Raw genomic sequence first — 21,225 nt, forward strand, 5'->3', positions numbered from 1 at the left:
GGAGCAAAGAGGAGACGGAATGTCTTTTGGATATCGGACCCGAATATCCAAAAGACGTTCCGTCTCCTCTTTGCTCCATGTTGAGCAACGTCTCCGAGACCACCTCTCCGGCTGGGTCAACCTCCTTTTGATGGTTAAAAATATCACGTAATCGACAAAAATCTTAACAACCAATGATCGATCATCAATTAATCATGCCCATCCCCAATTGTCAGTACAGTGTCTGTTCCTTATCTAGAAAGACACCCGTTTTTCCGGTTCTCTGCATCTTGGGTGGCATTTAAGAACCAAGGACTTAAACTAAGTGTAGTGCCTTTTAGAATGGTTTGCACTAAAGGAAAGAAACCCAATACAAATTGTATTTATCTGCAACATTATGTTGTATGATTACAGTGTTTCACAATAAATGTTCTCGAAATGACATACTATATTTCTCTTTTTTTTAAATACATTTAGCAGTTTGGCTTTCCTTAGGGTCTATGTAACCTGTTCTGAAATGGTTATTTTATGATTTTATATCGTGATATATATCGTTATTGCAAGAGGCTGCAATGTATATCGCAATATGGATTTTAGGCCATATCGACCATCTCTAGTGTGCATATGCTTTTTGAATGCATGTGTGTGTATGTCTGTGTGTGGCTGTCTGAATGTGTGGAAGTATGTGTGTGTGGCTGTCTTTATGTGGGTGCATGTGTTGGTGTGTGTATGTTTGTGCGGGTATTGGCGTCTATGCATGTGTGTGTTGTGGTCGATACACCTGTGTGCAGTTGGTGGATGTGGGCGCGTGTGTATGTCTGACTGTTTTATGTGTGTGTGTGTGTTTGTGAAAAGTAATCTATGTGTGTGTATTGGTGTCTATGCGTTTGTGTGTGTGTGTGTTTGTGTATTGGTTTCTATGCACGTGTTTGTGTGTATGTGTTTATGTTTTGGTGTCTATGTGAATGTTGGTGTGCGTGTGCAGTGGTGTATGCACTTGTGCGGGTCGGTGTCTATGCATGTGTGTGATTTTGTGTTGTGTTTATGCGCATCTAGGTGCCCGTGTTCGGTGGTGTTCACGTGTGTGTCGGGGTCTATCCGCATGTGGGTGCGCGTGTGTGCAGTGTTGAATGTGCGTGTGCATGTCGGGGCCTTTGTTGTCTGTTGGTATCTTCCTGTGAGTGTTGGTGTCTTTGTGTGCCCGTTGGGGTCTGTGTGCTTTTTGATATCTGTGTGTGCGTGTTGGTTTATATGTGTGTGTGTGTGTGTGTGTGTGTGTGTGTGTGTGTGTGTGTGTGTGTGTGTGTGTGTGTGTGTGTGTGTGTGTTACCTGTGCCTGTATGCGTTGTGGCTGGCCAGGGACAGAGCGTCGTGGTCGGCAAGGGCCGCCTGGGAGCTGTACCGCCTCACGCCCTCCTCCGGCTTCTTAACTGAGGGAGGAAATATGGCATGATGTCATCCGTGCACACACACACACACACACCACAACCACATCCATGTTTACATAGAATGATCACAGACACACAACAACATACGCATTCGGCTAATCAACTTCATACGTACATATGAGCTTGAACATCACAATGCATCATGGGATGTTTTGCTGGTGGAACTCATTTAGTGAGGACTTTAAGTAGTACTGTAAAGAGTCCTAAATGAATGTCAATGTATCGTTACCTAGGCTAATAAGAAATAACTCCCGACACTAATCGCTCACATTGCAATGCTCCTATGCTTCCAAAAAGGAGGCGAGATCAGGATGTACAGGCCATATTGATGCCAAACACACCACATATCACCGCATACATATAACGATCAGACGCATAAAACTATATGCACCCTCTGATAACAAACTTGATTCGCACATAGTGATCAGACACATGTCAAAATGTACATCAGTAATGGAGAATCACTTTGTAAACAATGTTTCTGCTGTGTCAATACAATTTATTATTATTATTAACCTATAGTGATTATTGCAGGGACAAGGTCATATGTTGAGATATCACACTAAATGACTACACAGGACAGTGCAGCAGTTAACATATTGTCAAGCGAGGGACTCAGAAGATGCCTGGAAACCAAAACACGTCCACCCGCACACGTTTTCAAGACGACCTGCACGTGTGAGAACACGTGTGAGAAGGAAGCGCTCAAATGAGTGGGTCTGACAATGGGCCGCTTGAGTCAGGAATTAAATAATGTGCCCTTGGCCACTCCCATCAGCCAGACTTATCACCAACACAACAAATAACAGAAGCTGCTGTATCTAGGGCATGACGGGGCTTGTGGTCCACAAATGTATTATACATGGAAGAATGTAATGCTACCTTTCTCACGACATTTACGTTTGCTTTAATTTACAGTATTCCAGGGATTTATTAGTCATGTGGTAAACTTAAGCTAAGATAGCGATTATAAGGCCAATAAACACCGGCTTTTGAGCAATGTGTTGGACGTGCAAAATCGTTAATCGTTACAAATACTTCGGACGGTTGCCATGGGGTGATTTCCAATATTTATGTGAGATCTGGTCCAAGCAGTATTGTGCAATAGCAGAGCATTAACATAACTTAAACAAATTAAAAACTCAAGCTTAGAAAATCCTCTCTCACACATATTGTTTTCAAAGCTGCCCACTTTCCGTCAAGACAAAACATGCTTTTAGTGATATGATAAGTCTGGATTTTTTCTTTTTTCTTCTTCTAAGCAAACTATTAGCACTTGCAGTCTGAGGAGCTTTGCTCTTCAAGTTTACTTTTTCATAGTGCCATAAATCCATTTTATAGTCACTGCTGTAGAACGTAGAAAAAAAACCCTGCTCCTTCAAAGAAAACTTTTTTTTGTAGCGTTTGTACTTGGTAACAGTTCTTGGCAAAAACAAAAGTGACACATGGTTATCCAAGCTATGACCCTGCTGCTCCTCTCCATACAGCTAGCAAGGGAATGAGTCAGCCACGCCAATTTCATATCATTCCTCATGAACCTGATACTACAGTACCAACAATAAAGCCCCAGAAGACAGTCTTCCAAGTTCTGTAGCCAAGTGTTGGTTTAACCTTCTGTTATGACAATATCAAAATGGCAAGGATGCTGCAATTTCCTGGAAAGAATCTTTCGATCGACATAATTCATTTAATTCTTCAGCGCAATACTGGGAAACGGATTGAGGCTGGTGATATGAAACACAAATTATGTAAGGTAGCGCACAAAAGACGCTGTACTCAAATTAAAGTTACTTGAAAAACATGCAACCGGGATTCACCCAACCTACAATGCCATGCTCTCTGTCAAAAATACTGCGTTAATGGTGGCGTGTACATTCCTTCAGACAGACATACAGGTATAAATCTATCGCAACAACGTCAGCCATTATAGTAATAATGCATAATTCATTAAAAGTCATAAAAACAAACTGAAGCTCAGCTCCAGAGGGTAGTTATCTATAGATGGTTAGCCGATACGGACCGACCTTGTCCTCCATTGGGCAGGGCATGATGCATATCCTCCCACTGTACACATCATAACAATCGACAAAACGTCCACTTTGCAATCTCTTCAATCAGAGACCTACGAGGGCAGACAGAACCACAAGGGGTGGCTGTGTTCTCAAGCACCAACGGAGCCATGCATTGGTGCTTCATGAGGCCCCAATCAGATGGGAGCCACAACAATGGAGACGCTGATTATGATGATCATCATCATCATCAGTACCTTGTCTGTACTCGGGGTCGGAGGAGGTGACGGAGGGGCTCTCGCTGGATGAGCTGTAGTCGCTGTGGTAACGCTGGTGGGTGTGGAGCGGGTCTGGGGAGGAGGAGGGGGAGGGGGAGGGGGAGACGGACAGACAGACAGGGAGAATGGAATGCACTGTTAGTTTTTACAGTCGTTACTGTTGTTCATGGGTGAGTAGTTGGGGTCATCCAAAAACGTACAGTGGTAGAGGGGGGGAGGAGGGAAACTCTCATGCATTCAGGTTTAATCGTGCACGGTTTGATTTCTGATACTATTGAAATGGAAATAGTACTACACTATTTTTGGTGCAGACATTTTCCTTAAATCATACCTGACCAATTCTCTTTCCCCAAAAGAAAGAATCGCAGAAAGAAAGGAGTGACCGGAAAGACATTCACTGCAGACGTCTATTTCTACGACTTCAGTTCGCACAGAGTTCAGATTTTTAAGTGTAGGCATTAGGACAGAAAAGCCATCTAGCGAAAGCGGTCTTTAAAAACACCTGTGCAATAAATTAACCAGGACGTGGCCAAGTCTGAAACTTTCCTTTAACCAGCTGTAACCCACTAGCATGTCAGATAAGCCATGGAAAGATCCATGTAATTATTTGAATAGATTGATTTGACCTTACTCCAATCTCTTACCTGGGGACAATATCTCTTCGAGCAGATCAGGTCGGGCATGATGTTGTAAAAATAGTCATGCGTTTAAAATGCTTCCAGTTTCCTTGTTTGCTCTCTTCCAGAACTTGAAAGTCCTGTTCCTGAGTATCTGGTACCACAAAATAGTTTAGATAAATGGCATTCCTCAGTGGTTTATACACTCACACTCTTTTGGCAAACTAGTTCAAACCCTAGATGCGTCTCTCTTCATGTAAACAGCTGAAGTGATTGAGCAGCTATTTCAGGAAAAATGATGGAACTGGTCTGCCGTCATCCAATTGGTATTAGTGTCAGTTGTTACAATGAATAATATGTTAAAGGGGATGTTTCAAACACATTCAAAAACACACATACATGCACAACAAATGGGTTCACACAACACATACAAGGACTAAAACATGCTCAAACATTTAAAAGGGGTTTAGTGGCTGAGGTTGGGGGAGACTGCTAGTGAAGCTTTATAGCCTGCAGTTTAAGTCACCCGTCCTAGCCATTGTTGGCTTCAACAGTTTAATAATACCACCACAAGAAATGTTTCTTGCCTCCGACCACTATTTAAGTATACACATATATAAAAGCTGTAACAATGATAGAGCCTTTTATAGTTTTTTTAAAGGTGTATTGTCATTTCAGCCACTAGGGGTCTCTCAATCAAAACAATAACAAAATAAATAGTTTGATAACATGGGAATATGACAGTAGTGATCTTCACCACCATTGCCAGTTAAAGACTTTCTGATGTGAGTCAGATAGGGTCTTGTTCAGGGACGAGTATAGGTATCTAAGTTATATTCACTTTACATCTAGTCAAATTATTCACGTAATGTAATTTCAAAGGAAATTACCGCAAGGGAAATAATGTTAACTCTACTCAGCTGTAGATAACCTTATTTGAGTTATTCAATCATGGGGTAGCCCAGCGTTATCCCTGGTCAAAACAATCATACAAAAAAACGTTATGAGCCTGTTGCAAGTCTCTCTAGTGTCTCTTTATTTTTTTACAGATAATCTGCTATAAATAACAGCAAAGTGGCGCAGGGACTTGAGCGCTGGAGCTAGGAGCCCTGTGTGTCTACGTATACCTGCCCAGAAGACGGTCGGGCAGTAGAACTAGAGAAATAGTTGGGTCAAATTCTTCTAAAATGACAAAGTACCCAACCAAAGCCTAACTGCAATGCAATTTAACTGGAGGCGTCCAACATTTCAAAATGTTGTTTCTGTTAAGAAGTGTATCCTGCTAACTGTACACCAGTATAAGCAGGTTAAGAACTGTATTGACATTTAAGCTCTGGTGTTTCTGTCAGGAACATGTATGTGTATTTAATACAGATTAAACAGACTCTCCATACATGTACATTTCCTGAGTTGATCAAACTATCAATGAGTACAAGAGTCTCGTTGAGATTTAGGCTGTGTATTCGATTAGAGGTTTTTGGTATTTCTGGCATCCCTCAAACTGATGCTTGAACTCTGGATTGATTCTATTAATTAATTCAGCCAGCTGTTTTCTCTGCTGGGAAACGCCAAACAGGATCATGTCTTGATTCAGAGGGTGCTCGGAGAGGAGAGTTTATTCCCAGACGGACCGTTATCAGTGTGTTGGTGTGAGATAGAGAGAGTTGGAGCGAATCAATATGTGGCACGCAGTTCTACAACGAAAAAAGCTTTTCCACATCTCAAAAAAATTGGTAAATGTATGGGAGACACTATCGACCGCGGATGGCATCGTTCTCTCGGATGGATGATAAAATGAAAAATAACCCGCCCAAGCGCATTATGTTTGGGAGACACTACATTTAGCTTGGTGGTTTTCATGGGCCACTTGTTAAAATAGTACATCATAGTAAGCTACATCGCTAGTCCAGTCCTTTGTAGATATTTTGATGATAAAATGTTACATATTAGGCGGTGCCTTTAACCGCAGGCCCAATGTCCTCTGCGTGAAGCTAGCATTGCTGTAAAGCTACAAAGTCCCTGAGTGACATATTTCCAGAGAGGCTACAAGGCAGTCAAACTGCTGGCCTCTGAAGTTCTCTTCAACCCTCTGACGAACAGCGTTCAGCATTAAGTTATTCTAGGTAATGGATGAACCGCTGTCTTAATGGATAACTTTGGGGACTGTTAACCTGACTAAAGCTTATAGGTTGTAATGAGGAGAAATTCAGCTGAATATTCTGGGGGGGGGGGGCAGAGAGTCTGAGGTCTAAAGTGTAACACAAGCATCCAGTTAATTGGAAATAATTACATAAGCTTTGTAGCATTGTGTTGGCTTGTAAGACAAGAGGCTATGCCACACAACTAGAGTGCTCATGGAAGATCCCACATTCAATAAAAAAACTTTAAAAAGTTGCATTAAATCTAGAATTCATAATTCAACATATTCATACTCCAAAGTTGAATGTGTTCAAATGGGAAATGGATGAACAATACTTGTTTATGATAGGCCAGGACCCTATTTCTGATGCAAGATCCCAAAAATGTAATGGGAAAGCTCATTTTCTCGTAATCATAGTTGAATTATTGTCCATGGACGGGAAAAGGCCAGAGAGGGCCGCAATTAAGGGGGCAAAATCAGCGGACAGTCTCTCCTCTTACACCTTTTCTACTAGCCTCAAGTGATATTCCCATGTAATCTTTAAGAGACAAGGCAAGGTATACATAAAACACATACATATTAAACAAGACAAAGACAAAAAAAAAAAGTTATTTTGAAAAGTTTTTTCTCTCAGTCCATTTCCCTTTCCTGCTTATTATTTTCTCAGAGTGCCTCTGCTCTGTTTTTCTCTTTTTCCCTCCTCCACAGCCTTCATGGTCTTTAATTGCTCCCACTCAAAGCAACGCGAACTCAGACACTGAGGTTATTTACAGTCTGGTGGTCTCAAGGAGAAGAGGGAAAAAAAAGAAAGAGCTGAAATGGATAATGATAGCCTACTGCAAACCCTGCGTTTCCTTGATTCAGCAGAAAACCCAGCAGTATAGAGAGAGAGTCTCCGATTCTTCTACAGCCCGCCGCCCTGTGTGTAGACCATGCGGTTTAGAACCTATGCAGTAATGCTGCAGCTGAAATCGCTGAAGTTCACGTCGACCATCTCACGTCCTGCAAGATAATTCATGCATTTATGTAACAAACAGCTTAGCAGGAAGGGAGGAGTTTAGGTTTCGAGTTTGACATTGTTTTTTTCTTCGTTAGAGAGAACAAACAACTTAGTCATTATGAAACCGTTGGCTTGCTGTATGAAGCCCACTTCCCCATCAGACCCCCCCCCCAATGCAGCACCCCGCTCAATGCCAACCCCAACACCGTGATACACCCAGTCCAATGCTATACCCACACCACCCAAAAGTCAATGCTACTCACAACCTCATGCCACAACCAGTAACCCAGTCACCCTTTACCCAGTTTCATGCTAACCCCAAAAACATGACACATCCTGTCCAATGCTATCCCCACACTACACCCATCCCAATGCTACAACAACACCCTACCCACAATTCCATGCTGTACCAAGATCAATGCATTACCTAGTCCCATCGTGCTACCTCCACCAATCCCATGCTACACCCAGCACAACCCTACCCCCATGCTACTCCCACCCTTATGCTAGTGCTGCTCGATTATGGGGAAAATCATAATCACAAATATTTTGGTCAATATTGAAATCACGATTATTCAAACAATTATTTTTGAGTTTGAAAACATGTTGTATTTATTCAGCATGTCTCTCCCAAAAAAAAATTTGTAATTGAGAACTTTGAAATTTTGCCTTATAAAAATACACAAAATGGTCAAAAAGAAAATGTTCCAATCTAAAATAACAAAGATATGTATCCAGCTGTTCTGCCCTTTCTATAAGTCATATATATATATATTTTTTTTTATAGAAAAACTTGATTATGTTAATTTTGTGATCCTTTGACGCTTAAAATCAGAATCGCAATCAAAATTCGATTCATCGCCCAGCCCTAACTTATGCTACACCTAGCACAAAGCTTCCCCAAGGTAAGCTACACCCACCCTTATGCTACACCTAGCACAAAGCTTCCCCAAGGTAAGCTACACCCACCCTTATGCTACACCCAGCACAATGCTTCCCCAAGGTAAGCTACACCCACCCTTATGCTACACCCAGCACAATGCTTCCCCAAGGTAAGCTACACCCACCCTTATGCTACACCCAGCACAATGCTTCCCCAAGGTAAGCTACACCCACCCTTATGCTACACCTAGCACAAAGCTTCCCCAAGGTAAGCTACACCCACCCTTATGCTACACCCAGCACAATGCTTCCCCAAGGTAAGCTACACCCACCCTTATGCTACACCCAGCACAATGCTTCCCCAAGGTAAGCTACACCCACCCTTATGCTACACCCAGCACAATGCTTCCCCAAGGTAAGCTACACCCACCCTTATGCTACACCCAGCACAATGCTTCCCCAAGGTAAGCTACACCCATCCCCGTGCTGCACCCAGCACAGCCCTACCCCCATGCTACTCCCAGCCTTATGCTACTCAGCACAATGCTACTCCCAGGCTACTCCCAGTCCCAGCCCCGGTAGGCCCACACACAGGCAGAGTTTCCCCAGCCTGCCCCAGCTCGGGCCTGGGGGCCACGAGACCCGTTCGCCAAGCCCCCGGAAAGCGCAATAACGTTTGGAATTCCCTCATCCGCTACACATGACTCTAATTACAGCCTGCGTCGGGAAACCTTCCACGCCGGCTGACTAGCAGCAGCACCTTGGCACAGTCTGGTGGGGGAGGGAGGAGAGGTGTAGGCAGTGTGGGTGGGTGGGTGTGGTGGTAATAGGTGGGGTGGGTTAATTTTTAAACATGCATGTGCACACACACACACACACACACACACACACACACAGACAAAAACACAGCAGCGAGGGGGGAAAGGAACCGAGGGCAAACTGTAACCGGGTGAAACCTGAGCGCATTGACCACTGCTGTGCCATCGTTTTCCTGCGCTCACACACACACACACACACACACACACACACACACACACACACGAGAAATAGAAGAACAGGAAAGGGTAAGGAGAAGAGAAGGAAGAGAGGGGTAAAAAAGGAAAAGGGAGGAAGCACCGAGCCAAGCAAAACACAGAGGAGGCCTGGTAAGTCCTGTGCGCTCCATTAGGCCTCATTCATACTGAAGCAAGGAATTCTGGGAGACGGGAGGGAGAACAATATTTGGGTTTCGGGGGGGATCATACTCAGCCCACTGATATAATAGAAGGCCGACCTTCCAGTCCTTCGTTATTTTATTAATCATTCATAATACCGATCGAATCACCCATGCCCTCAAAAATGTAATCAAGTCAGCTATCATTAGGGAAGACAAGCCCTGACACACACACAAACTCTGCTGAAAAGTGAACATTCCCGCATAAAATAGCTTTACAGAGCAGTGCAGGGAGGGAGCGCTCACTTAGAGGTGCTCTTTAAAATCCCTAATTCACATCAAAGGAATGAAGCAAGCGGCCCCAGTTATAATTGCTATAGGGTAAAAGGCTGTGCTCGCGTGCGTGCGTGCATGTGTGTGCGTGCATTAAATAATGCCTGCGATTGAGACTCAATTAAAACTTATAAATAGACCCCCAGACGGCACGAGGAGGGCCGCCGTAGAACAGGGAGCGAAGACAACGTGGAAAAGTCTAAGCAAGGTTGGAGGGGCTATCCACAGCTTGAGCTCGGCTTCATATGCCCCGTCACCCAGGGAGATGGTGGACATGCGCGCCCGCGCGTAAACAGAAATGTAAAAAGATGTAAACACTGTCTGGCGGTGGACTAAGAGCCGTCTGGCGGCGGTGGAGACTGTTTTGTTGCAGCGCATCAGCGCCCTAACTAGGCCCACTGCTAACCTGTTTTCTGAACAAATGGTTAAGTACAGGGAGGGCTAAAAAAATGTGGGTCACTGACTTATACATTTGTCTGCACGCGAGAGAGAGTGAAAGAGAGGAACACACACACACACACAGACACAGACAGAGAGAGAGAGAGAGAGAGAGAGCAATGCAGAGATAGAGCGAGAGAGAGACAGCGAGAGCAACACACACACACACACACACAGACGGAGAGACAGCGAGCGAAAGAGAGACTGAGATTCCAGGCAATACAGTACGTGTGACAGTTAGCAGCAAGCTAGAATTAAGATGGCCTGTAATTAGAATCAGACCATTTAGAGGGAGCTCTGTGCCTGTGACTCATTGGTTCTGTCTAAACACCAGCAGCCCAGTGGTACTTCACTCAGGCCAGAGCCCAGCTTCCATCCCACATGGTAGTTAAACGGTGGACACGCGGGCTATAAGCGGCCCCGGTGTCTGACTGCCTACGTCACCCTCCCCCAACGCCATCTCCCTGAAGAGGAGAGCAGAACAATAACCTGGGTTCCGGTTGGGTTGGGTTGGGTCCCCCGCCCCCCCCCCGTGTAGTAACATTGCAGGGTTGATCTGTGTACGATGTATTTGTTGATGGTGAATTTAGTCACAGTTTGCTTAGGGAGCAGGGAGTGGCCAGACGTCTTGCTCAAGGACCTTAGGGATCGAACACAGTACCTTTTGGCTTGGAGTCCAACGCCGTAGCCACTATACTAGCCTGCCCCTTAAATTAACAAACAAACAACATCGACAAGAAGACTGTGTAGTCATCATGATCCCAAAGGCAAATATTAAAACATTTGCATGATCAGCGTCGTCTATGAATTGGCGTCCTTGGGAGAGATGCACCAAGAGGAATTCAGTCTCGCCTTAAGGCTCCCGAAGACTTGATTAGTCAGGGGCAGCCATGTTCCAATTCCACATTTAATCCGTAGGCATAACTTTCCGCAACACTTTCATCCAAGTCAACTTGAAACAAAATTATTTGGGCAGAGAGAGCGAGAGAGAGAGAGAGTGTGAGGGAGAGCGAGGCTGAGAGAGAGGCAGAAAGCGAGAGAGAGAGAGGCAGAGAGAGAGAGAGAGAGAGAGAGAGAGAGAGTGGCAGAGAGCGAGAGAGACAGGCAGAGAGCAAGCGAGTGCGAGAGCGAGCAAGAGAGAGAGAGAGAGAGAGAGCGTGAGGCTGAGAGAGGCAGAGAGAGAGAGAGAGAGAGAGAATTTGACATTTAGAGTGAGAGAGCGAGGGAATGCACCCGCCAGAACTCACCATCTATGGCCTGCCTCAGCACCTGCAGCTTCCTCTGCTTCTCCTTGATCCGGTCGTACGCCCCCGTCAGAGCCACCGACTGGGCCGAGCGGTGGTGCTGGGGCTTCCTGCCCTTCAGCCCTCCGCCACCGCCGCCGCCGCCGAGGCCACCGCCGAGGCCACTGCCGAGGCCACCGCCGAGGCCACCGCCAAACTCCGAGTAGCGGGCCTCGGCGTCGGCGGGCGCCGGCCGGGCGGCGGAGGCCCGCCGCCGGCCCACCGACTGGGTGCTGAGGGCGCTGCTGCCGCGGCGGGCGTCCTCCAGGGCGCCGAAGCGCAGGGCGTCAGGGTCGATGCACGCCAGGTCCACGGACGACGCCCACGTCTTGCGGGGCAGCCCGGAGTACTGCAGCGAGCGCTGGTCCAGCTCCACGGGCCGCGGGCGCAGCTGGGGCTGGAAGGCGTGCAGGTGGGGCTGGGAGTGCTGCCCCCGGAGCGGCTGGCTCTTGGAGTAGAGGTCCGAGGTGGACTCGGAGCCCTGGTGCTGGTGGTGGAGGAGGTGCAGTGGGTCCTGGGGGCGGGAGGGGTAGTCCGACGGGGGGTACTGCAGGGGGTAGGTCTCGTCCTGGCCCTGCGGGTCCAGGAGGGGGAGAGAGCTCATGGAGCGGCTCATGCCCCGGTTCAGAGAGGCCTGCTCCTGGGTGCGAACGCGGTAGCGCTCCAGGACTCGGGAGGCGGCACCCCGCCCTGAAGAGAACCAGGAGGGGAAACCGTTTCAAATATCATCCTATTAACTGTCCGTCAACTTTTGGTTTGTTTGTGCGTTTTCTGTGTTTTAAACGCCACTAGAGAGAAAACACAATCGAACCTGCTGAAATGGCAATTGAATCTTAAAATAAAAATCAGTTTTTCCAACAAAATATCTGTATATCTACAAACACAGATAATTGGGCCCCAATTAGGGCAGGTTGGTATGGGGCTCCTCGTCAAGTCGCCTATAGATTCGGTGTTCATATGCAGAAATCCAATTAGAGATTAAGAATTCATCTCCATAAGGTCAAAGAGTTTAAGCCTGTATTACTCCTTTAATAGGTGGGCAAGGATGAAATATGGCCCTAATTTCACGCAACGGACCAAGGGGAACAACCTTGAAACCCATTCCGCTGCCTCGGTTTGGCTCAAAGGCTGGGGATCAAACGGTAACCAGGCGTCGTAATTGGTACACGGTTGCCTAATAACTCCAAAGTCCCGGCCGGCCGCTTTATCCTAGTAAAAGTTTCAAGGCTCGAAGGTCTTATAGCTGATCCATAAAAGCTGAATTAGGATCTATTTGCCTGTCAATCCTGCGAGGTTACGACCAATCGGGACCCCGGTTCTCTGGACATTTGGCTGGGGGCGGGGGGGAATCTGGCCTCCAATCCAGACCTGCTGATCCAGATATTTTTCACATCATGCTTAAAACTACATCTACAGGGAGTCCGTGAAATTGATTTAGCACGCAAGCAAGCGCACAAAACGTGTCCAGCGGGGAGAGGCCTGGTGGGGGGGGCCGGGTAATCTGACCGCAAGCCAGGGATGAACGCCTACACGCAACAATTTGACACATTAGCGTCAGTTTAGCCCAGGACGTGTTTAGGATAAACGGGGTGGGAGAAAGTGCTTAACGGGTTCACAAGCAAGATATATATCTATATAGATATATAGATATATATAGTATATTATATATATTACTAATTTGGTCAGCTGCTTTTAAAATCCACTTGAGTTTTCCAATAAAACACTAAACACCTAAAGAAAGTTATAAATAGAGATTTATGGATACATAGAAGGCAGACAAAAGAATCACAGAATCACACAAAGCAGTAAGAGAGAGAGGGAGAGAGAGAGAGAGAGAGAGAGAGCAAGAGAGCGAGAGAGAGAGAGAGATAGAAGCGAAGGGGGAAAAGAAAGATGACCAGAAAAGGGGAAAGAGAGGGACACAGAGAGAAATAGGAAGCAGCGTTTCAGCCCTGTAACAACACCCTGCATGTGGCCGCTTAATCTAAAGAAGCACACGCTTCATCCCAGAGGAAGGAGCTATCAAACACAGACGGGCTTCGAGGAACTCAAGAGAGCACACACACACACACACACACACACACACACACACACACACACACACACACGATTAGGACAGCCAATAAAAACGATCAAGTGTAACAGTTTTCTTTTCTCCGATACAACAGCATGTACACCCAATGTGGGAAGCGCCACTAGGCGCACGATTTTGTGTTTGATGTTGAGCTACCAGGGACAAAAATACACTAAACTGTTGCAGTTCACACCCGACTTAACAAAAGACACAATGACGGAATTGTCCCAGCATGACTACAGCTCGCGGCCTTCAGTGTAAAGGAGAGAGACAGAGAACGAGAGAGAGAGCGAGACAGAACGAGAGAGACGGAGAGAAAAAGAGAGAGAGGGCGAGAGAAAGAACGACAGGGCGAAAGAGAGCAAAAGAGCGAGAGACAGAGAGAGAAACAAGAAAGGGAGAAAGCAAGAGGGGAGAGAGACGCTTCTTGGGGGAAAAGTCCATTACCGACCGGGTAATACTCTTTGCATGTACTTTCCCTGCGGCAGGCTGGGGCTTAGGCACAGGAAAAACAAAGCTGCGATACAAACAGGGGACCAGCAGTTTCACTGGTGACTCCAAAATATGTATCTGTAATCAATGCCATGCAGGAGCTTACATAAGACGGAGAGCAGCCATGCCTTGAGCCGGGCTCTCCGCTGCCAGACTTCTCCCTCAGAAAACCGCTGGGAAGACTTGCTCATATTTTCCTCAATTAAATTCCCTTCCTGGGGTTTGCAGTGTGGTGCTTCTTGTCTGCTTTCAGAGATATTTTTATTGAACCCGTTTCACTTATATTTTTTCAACGCAAATCAGGCAGAATGTTTTGCTCGCTGACCTCTCTCTCTCTCTCTCTCTCTCTCCCCCTGGCCGGCTGGGTGATTTAGAAGCCTTCATGACCCTGCCGTATTCCCTGTATTCACAGATAAGAGCTTTCTCTTAAAATCGTCAAACAAATGGATTCTCCGGGAAAACGGTGTCTTCGTAGGAAGGGCGAGCGTCATGCGAATATCCTCATGAACTTGTATAAATAGGACCACATGCACTCAGCGATGGATCCGGCCATGTAGAGTTCACAAGGTGTTCCGGGGAACCACCGCTCATTCCTGGAACCCTGACTACGGTTCCCACCGTTGGCCAATGAAAGCCCTCGCTTTAACATGAATGAGTCGGCTGAGAGCTCTCTTTCATACTCATTCAGGATTGTGGTATATAGTAGTATGACGAATTGTGGACATGTATGACGGCTCTGCCGATGTGTGAAACGCCCCCCTATCTTGTGGTGTCTCTTCCAGCGCATTGGGCAGGTTTAATGTTGTTTTATCTAAATGGTACCCAAAATCGGATGTGATTTTCAGGACTTTACAGAGACTGTAGAAACGACAGCAAGATATTTTGTTTGCTATTTGCACTTACATTTTATGTCTTTGTCAAGGGTCTTTGAGTGTCTTGATTGTGTTGCATAAAGTCTTGAGTGTGCTGGTTAAAAAGTATTAAAACAAAAACGAGAGAGAGAACGGGAGACAGAGAGAGCTGTGCTATATAAAGTCTTGAGTGTGCTAAATAAAAAGTATGACGTTTTATTATGAATTATAATATAATCATTACTATTACCGGTAACATTATTATTATCATTACTAGAATAATATTAGTTATTATTTGTATGTGAGACATAAGCAGTGAAAGGTCATGTGCAGTTGTCCACATCCGGGTCAAACCCATCCCAGGGTCCCTGGGGGTCCAGAGGGTCTCAGGTGGAGGTGTTCTTACCGGAGGGCAGACCTTTCCCCCGCAGCCTCTCCCGGATCTCCTTGCTGCGCTCCGGTAGAGACTCTCTGTCCGTCAGCAGGCCGTCCAGCTAGCGCCGGGACAGACAGACAACCACAATCAGACAGGAAGAGGAAAGGTGAACAACAGGAGTGTGAAGACCGGTGTAGATTTCTTCCCTCCCTCCGCTGTAAAATACAGTGGAGTTCAACTTGATTTATTTTTAGCTTTTTTAGATTATGTGTTTAAGGTGAGCAACCCGTTCTTGCCGTCTGATACAAACACAGTCTGTTGTGGTTAGACCGGGCGTGTGACGGCTTATTCACTTTAGCTGGAAGCTCTAATGGAGAGCATTAAAAGACCGGGGCCCAGAATCCTAAATATGCATATTGGAGTGTATCCATTTCTCACAGGCATTAAAAAGTTGCAACACTTTCAATGCAGAGGTATAAGAGTTGATTAGTTTCACAATCTTCCCCTTAAGCCTTATTCTGCGCCCTCCCTTTACAACTCTCAATTCTTGCCGACGGCAACTTTAAAATTCAACAAAAACAATCAAAGTATTTTTTTATTTTATGAATTTGAAAAAAAAGTTTTTTTGAATCGCGTGCTTTAAAAACCACCAGCTTTGAAACACACATTGCCCAGGAATCCACACACGAGTTTCCACAGAAACCAAAACTATAAACAGACAAAACTCATCAGGGCGATTGTGAAACATCATCACACAACGTGCTCTGCCGGTGCGCTGGCCTGTGCGGGCGTACACACAACTTGCGGGCTTATGAACAACTCGCAAGTTCAACACAACATGCGGCTGAAACACACAATGTGCGGAAACGCACACACAATGTGGGGATGCACACACAAGGCACAGACATACACACGAGGCACAGACACACACACACACACACACAAGGCACAGGCAGACACAACGCACAACTCGCGGACGCACACACAACTCGCGGACGCACACACAACTCGCGGACACACACACAACTCGCGGACACACACACAAGACACAAACGCACACACAAGGCACAGACGCACACACAGCCCACGGACACACATACACAATGCGCGGGCTAACACACAACTCCCGGATGCACACCCAACTCCCGGACGCACACACAACTCCCGGACGCACACCCAACGCGCGGACACACACCCAACTTGCGGACACACACCCAACGCGCGGACACACACCCAACACACCCAACACACACAACGCGCGGACACACGCCCAACACACGGGCACACACCCAACGCGCGGACGCACACACAACGCATGGACGTGTGGACACACACACAACGTGCGGACGCAAACACACAACGTGCGGACGCAAACACACAACGTGTGGACGTGTGGACACACACACAACGCAAGACGCACACACAGTGGGGGGGGGGGGGGGGGAGCGTACCTGAGAGAGGCTGCCGAGGACCAGGCGGACCAGCTTCCTGACGTAGGCGAAGGGCGGCTCGCAGGACGAGTTGCGGATGTGCTTGCTGCAGATGTCCAGCACGGTGCGCACTGACATGCGGCTGAGCGTGATGTCGTCACACATGTTGAGCAGCAGGCTGTTGAGGTGCTCGCCCAGCTTCATGGGCTGCAGGACGTCCAGAGGAAATCCATTTACATCGATTACAATGATACTGATACATGTTGGAACAGATTTTCCTGCTGATGTCAAATATAGATCCATGTAGGTAGAACTGCAGCAGCGGGCAAGATAGCTGAGTCGCATTTAGTGGTTTGACGCCCAGCCTAAAGGTTCTGGGTTTGATTCCCAATGTCTGAGGCCTTGCTGTGGGTATCCTTGAGCAGGAAACCCAACCCTTACTTGCTCCTTAATGATAATGAATCTGTATTCACAGCGAGTCGTTTTGGGTCAAACCATCTGCTAAATGATTCGATAGTAAAAAAGTATGTGTGGGTTGGAGGCAAATAATGTCCTCCATTTGTTTAGCTTTTATCAATCCATCAGTTGACTTCAGTGTAAAATGCATTCAGTGTAGGCCGTATGCACATGCAAAACCTGTTCCATACATGTCATCATCAAACCACATGGTGTGTGTAGGAGTAGAACTTCATTTTCCAGTGAGGAGCGAGCGCTGAGGCCCGTGTTTGCGGCGGGCTCACCTGGCTGTGGGGGATCTGGTAGTCCGCTCCCCAGAACAGGGTCATCCCCAGTGAGTACATGTGCATCTGTGGAAAACAGCAGCACACAGACGCCCGTCAGCACCACTTTATCGCCCCCCTCAATCACTTGACCATGTGAGGCGCATGCAGAAACATTTAAAGGACAACGCGTGTATCTCCAATCCGGTCACTCCACCGTGTTCCGCAATGTACACTCCTGTTTGGGGGTTGGGTTTTTTAACATGAAAAAGAAAATGGATTCCCAGTAGACTTAAAGATGGACTACTTGGATGGCATGTGGCTCAGGAGATAGAGCGGGTTGGCTGGTTACCGGAAGGTTGCTAGTTTGATCCCCGGCTCCACCTCGAGTATCGAAGTGTCCTTGAGCAAGACACCTAACCAAACTGCTCCCGACGAGCCGGCTGTCGCCTTGCATGGCTGACACCGCCGTCGGTGTGTGAATGTGTGCATGAATGGGTGAATGTTAGGAAATATTGTAACAGCTTTGAGTGCCCAAAGTTCAGAAAAGCTCTATATAAATGCAGCCAATTTACCATTTACAAGAGCTCTTGGGAGTGCACTTTTTACAAAGCGCTTGGAAATCTTGCTATACGTCAATAATGACTTTCATGTGCGTCATCTTGATGTGCGGTATAAATAAACATATGAGGGTACATGTTTTAAAATAAAAGGAACATTTTGGTTTTGTTTGGTTCCATGTCAGTTGGGAACAGGTGAGCCTCAGCCAGGCGAACACCACCGGACATTCTGAGAAGCATTGAGTCATAAAACACCACTTGTCCACACTACCCCGGCCTTCTCCGAAATACCCCTCGAAAGTGAAAAATAGACCATGTCTCGGTAACGGGGGCGTAATAAAACATTTTGAATTCATTCTTCTCTGGAAACAGAGACAAAAGGCCCTTCTGCGTGGAACTACTCTCCCTCCCACTTCTCTTTCCTCTGTCCCGAGCTCTGGGAGACCGAGCCCTTTCCCCTGCCGTGCGGGGCTCGGTGGTGGATAGAATAATTCAGGGGACTGCCAGGGAATGCAACACAGCCTTCAAGGTTTTTCGCTTAAAAAAAGGGGGGCTTGCCACAGATTTAAAGGGCAAACTTGCTTTTTTTTTACTGTATCGTCTTTTCCTTTCTTGCAGTTGTGGAAATCAAAAGCCTTTTGAATGCTCCCTACACCCAGGCCAGCTGTTAACACACCCCAAGTTAAAAGGTATTTTTTCGTGATCCCAGCTGTGAGATATTAACAAAAAAAGATGGAGCATAATGAGACGGCGTGTTTTGTACACAGAGGAAAATAACTGGGTTAATGGAGGCTACCCCCGGAGAGAGCTGACTCGGCACAAAGTTTCTTCTGAGCGCGGCTCAGACAGGAAGCCGGTGATAAAACGTGTTAATCCGCCGTTATTAAAGTGCTGTTTGAAAAAGAAGCAGAGTGTGTAAACGTGTGTGCGCGTGGGTCAACAGGTGATCTTGTTATATTTTATTTGATGTCAGTTTTAATAAAACTTTTTATTTGACATTTTATGCTGCAACATGGTGCAAGATTGTCAAATTTCCTTCCTTTCTTGTCAAGCAATGGACAGGGACTTATGGATAAACTCATGAATGTGAATTAATTTGCCAAAAAATCTATTAGATTTAGACTATCAGAACTAACTTTATCTTCTGTTTTCAACCGTTTTCTGAATCTATTGAAAATTGTAATAACACCGCTTTCACTGGAAGATGACCAAGAATTACACTCAAATTTGCTGGAAACCCTCCAAGTTTGATTTTAGAACGTGTGTCACTCAAGAAGGCATCAAATAAGACTTTATTTCGATGTATGTGAGCCGTCTCTCTCTCAAATCCTCTTGTTTGCACCTTGCAAGTATCAGTAGTGCACACACAGTGAAAACAACCACCACAAGCTATACTTAAGCCACCATATTGGATTTCCACAATAAAAGTCCCCACTCCAAAATAAAAGCACGGCTCCTCCTACCTTCTCTATGTCCGAGACGGAGGCTAAGGGGATCCCCTCCAGGACCTCGGGGGCCGTGAAGGCCCTCAGGTCCTGCTGGGTGACGTTCTCGTCGGTGAAGGAGATGTTCCCCGAGGGCATGAGCAGCAGGGACCAGGGGGAGATGATGAAGCCCATGGCTGAAGGGTCTGAGGACAACAGGGAGGATGTGAACACCAGCACACACGGGGAAGGACGACACCGCAGCATTAAGGACTAGTTGCAATGGAAATATTGACATGACATGTCATTATGATGTAAGGCTTTCAAGTTTTGGTCGGTTGGTTTTTATGCACTTATCCACGGGCACTGTATTACTATCATTAGGGAGAAATAAAAGACATATTGTGTTTTTGAGTGGTAGGCTATATTGTATTAGAATTACATTATTGTGAATAAAATTGATATCTAAGGCTCCGTAGTTTGTTATAAGTCTACCAAAACTACACAATTATTATAAGACAGGAGGTCAAAACAGCCCGGTTTTCATAACTTCTAACTCTTGAAAACAAGTTAAAAGGATGACACAAAAGTGTGCTGGCATTCTAAAAACGGCGCAAGTTATTTTTGTACATGTTGTCTGCGTTGCTCCGTCAATGTTTGTGTTTTAAACCCGATGGGCTTTGAGCGTGAACATGTTAAGATTGGTCCCTTGACCCACATCGCAGCCTCCTCCATTGGGACCCATTATATCAAACACGGAGCAAAACCTAGAATCCAATCTCCCGACCAGTTGTCTTTCGTTCCCAGAAAATAACTGTAAGGATACCAAAAAGGCTTGCTACTTGTGCCATTCATGCTGTTGTTAACTATTGACCGGGGACAAAACAATAGTCCATTGACATATACCGTAGTAAATGATTGCCACCTGTGTCAGAAATGTTGACCAAACAGTATAACTATCGTCAGAATCTTTAGTTTGGAGAGAGATATTTCTGAATTGCTTCTGTTCTGAACGTGCAAAAAAATACACCCCCCCCCCCCCCCCCCCCCCCCACCACCAGGTCTGGTCTCTTTATTGACCAATCAGGTTAAAGTACGTTGTTGCAATCCTCAAATAAAGTTCCAAGGGTGTGTGTTATTTTAAGATAACAGGACACCTTAGCCTTTTAACACTCTGTTCCGTCAATCAAAAAGGTACACATAAAATCCCATACAAATCCATTCCTTAAAAGAAAGAACATGACCTGACCCCGACCATCCAAGTAGGCCTGGAGCATACATCCTTCTAACCAGTGACCACTACGGCCTTTCAAAGCCTGTGGGCAATCAATACCTTAGAATTACCCATTGACACATAAAAGCATTCATACACAGACAGGAGGGGGGTAAACAAGGCGATGGCTAGCTAGCCGGGAGCTTTAGCTACTGCTACCAGAGATATCCTGAGCGAAGACACAATAACACATTTGAGCCGCATCGACATTGAACAACAAATGTTGCTTTCTGGTGACGAGTGCAGCTTTCTTCAAAAAACATGCACAGCACTGTTGGAAGGAGAACATATGTTTCTTCAAAGCGGTACACAGCGGTGAGGTAACGTTGGAACATAAATACATTTGTGTGTTTCATCAGCAGGGCCGCAAAATGCTGTTCAACTATTTGTTTTTTTTCCTTTAAAGAGGGCCATTATAACTAGGGAATTGTATCTGACATTCATACAATCTTTGCATCCTGAAAGT

General features: G+C 46.0%; 1 protein-coding gene across 5 annotated transcripts in view; it reads right to left on the reverse strand.

Annotated features, from left to right (window-relative positions):
* ptpn13 (protein tyrosine phosphatase non-receptor type 13) overlaps nucleotides 1-21,225 on the reverse strand; it is a 60,403-nt gene that overhangs the window by 30,269 nt on the left and 8,909 nt on the right. For all 5 annotated transcript variants that reach the window (XM_079756208.1, XM_079756206.1, XM_079756207.1 and 2 more), the window contains exons 3-9: nucleotides 19,526-19,692; nucleotides 17,524-17,589; nucleotides 16,805-16,990; nucleotides 15,384-15,471; nucleotides 11,525-12,250; nucleotides 3,694-3,786; nucleotides 1,310-1,409 (exon numbers count right to left, since the gene is read on the reverse strand). In XM_079756208.1, coding sequence (XP_079612334.1) covers nucleotides 1,310-1,409; nucleotides 3,694-3,786; nucleotides 11,525-12,250; nucleotides 15,384-15,471; nucleotides 16,805-16,990; nucleotides 17,524-17,589; nucleotides 19,526-19,692 — 1,426 coding nt within the window. The remainder of the gene's footprint in view (nucleotides 1-1,309; nucleotides 1,410-3,693; nucleotides 3,787-11,524; nucleotides 12,251-15,383; nucleotides 15,472-16,804; nucleotides 16,991-17,523; nucleotides 17,590-19,525; nucleotides 19,693-21,225) is intronic.

The sequence above is a fragment of the Pollachius pollachius genome (genome assembly GCF_949987615.1).
Source record: "Pollachius pollachius genome assembly, chromosome: 18".
Taxonomy (NCBI): domain Eukaryota; kingdom Metazoa; phylum Chordata; class Actinopteri; order Gadiformes; family Gadidae; genus Pollachius; species Pollachius pollachius.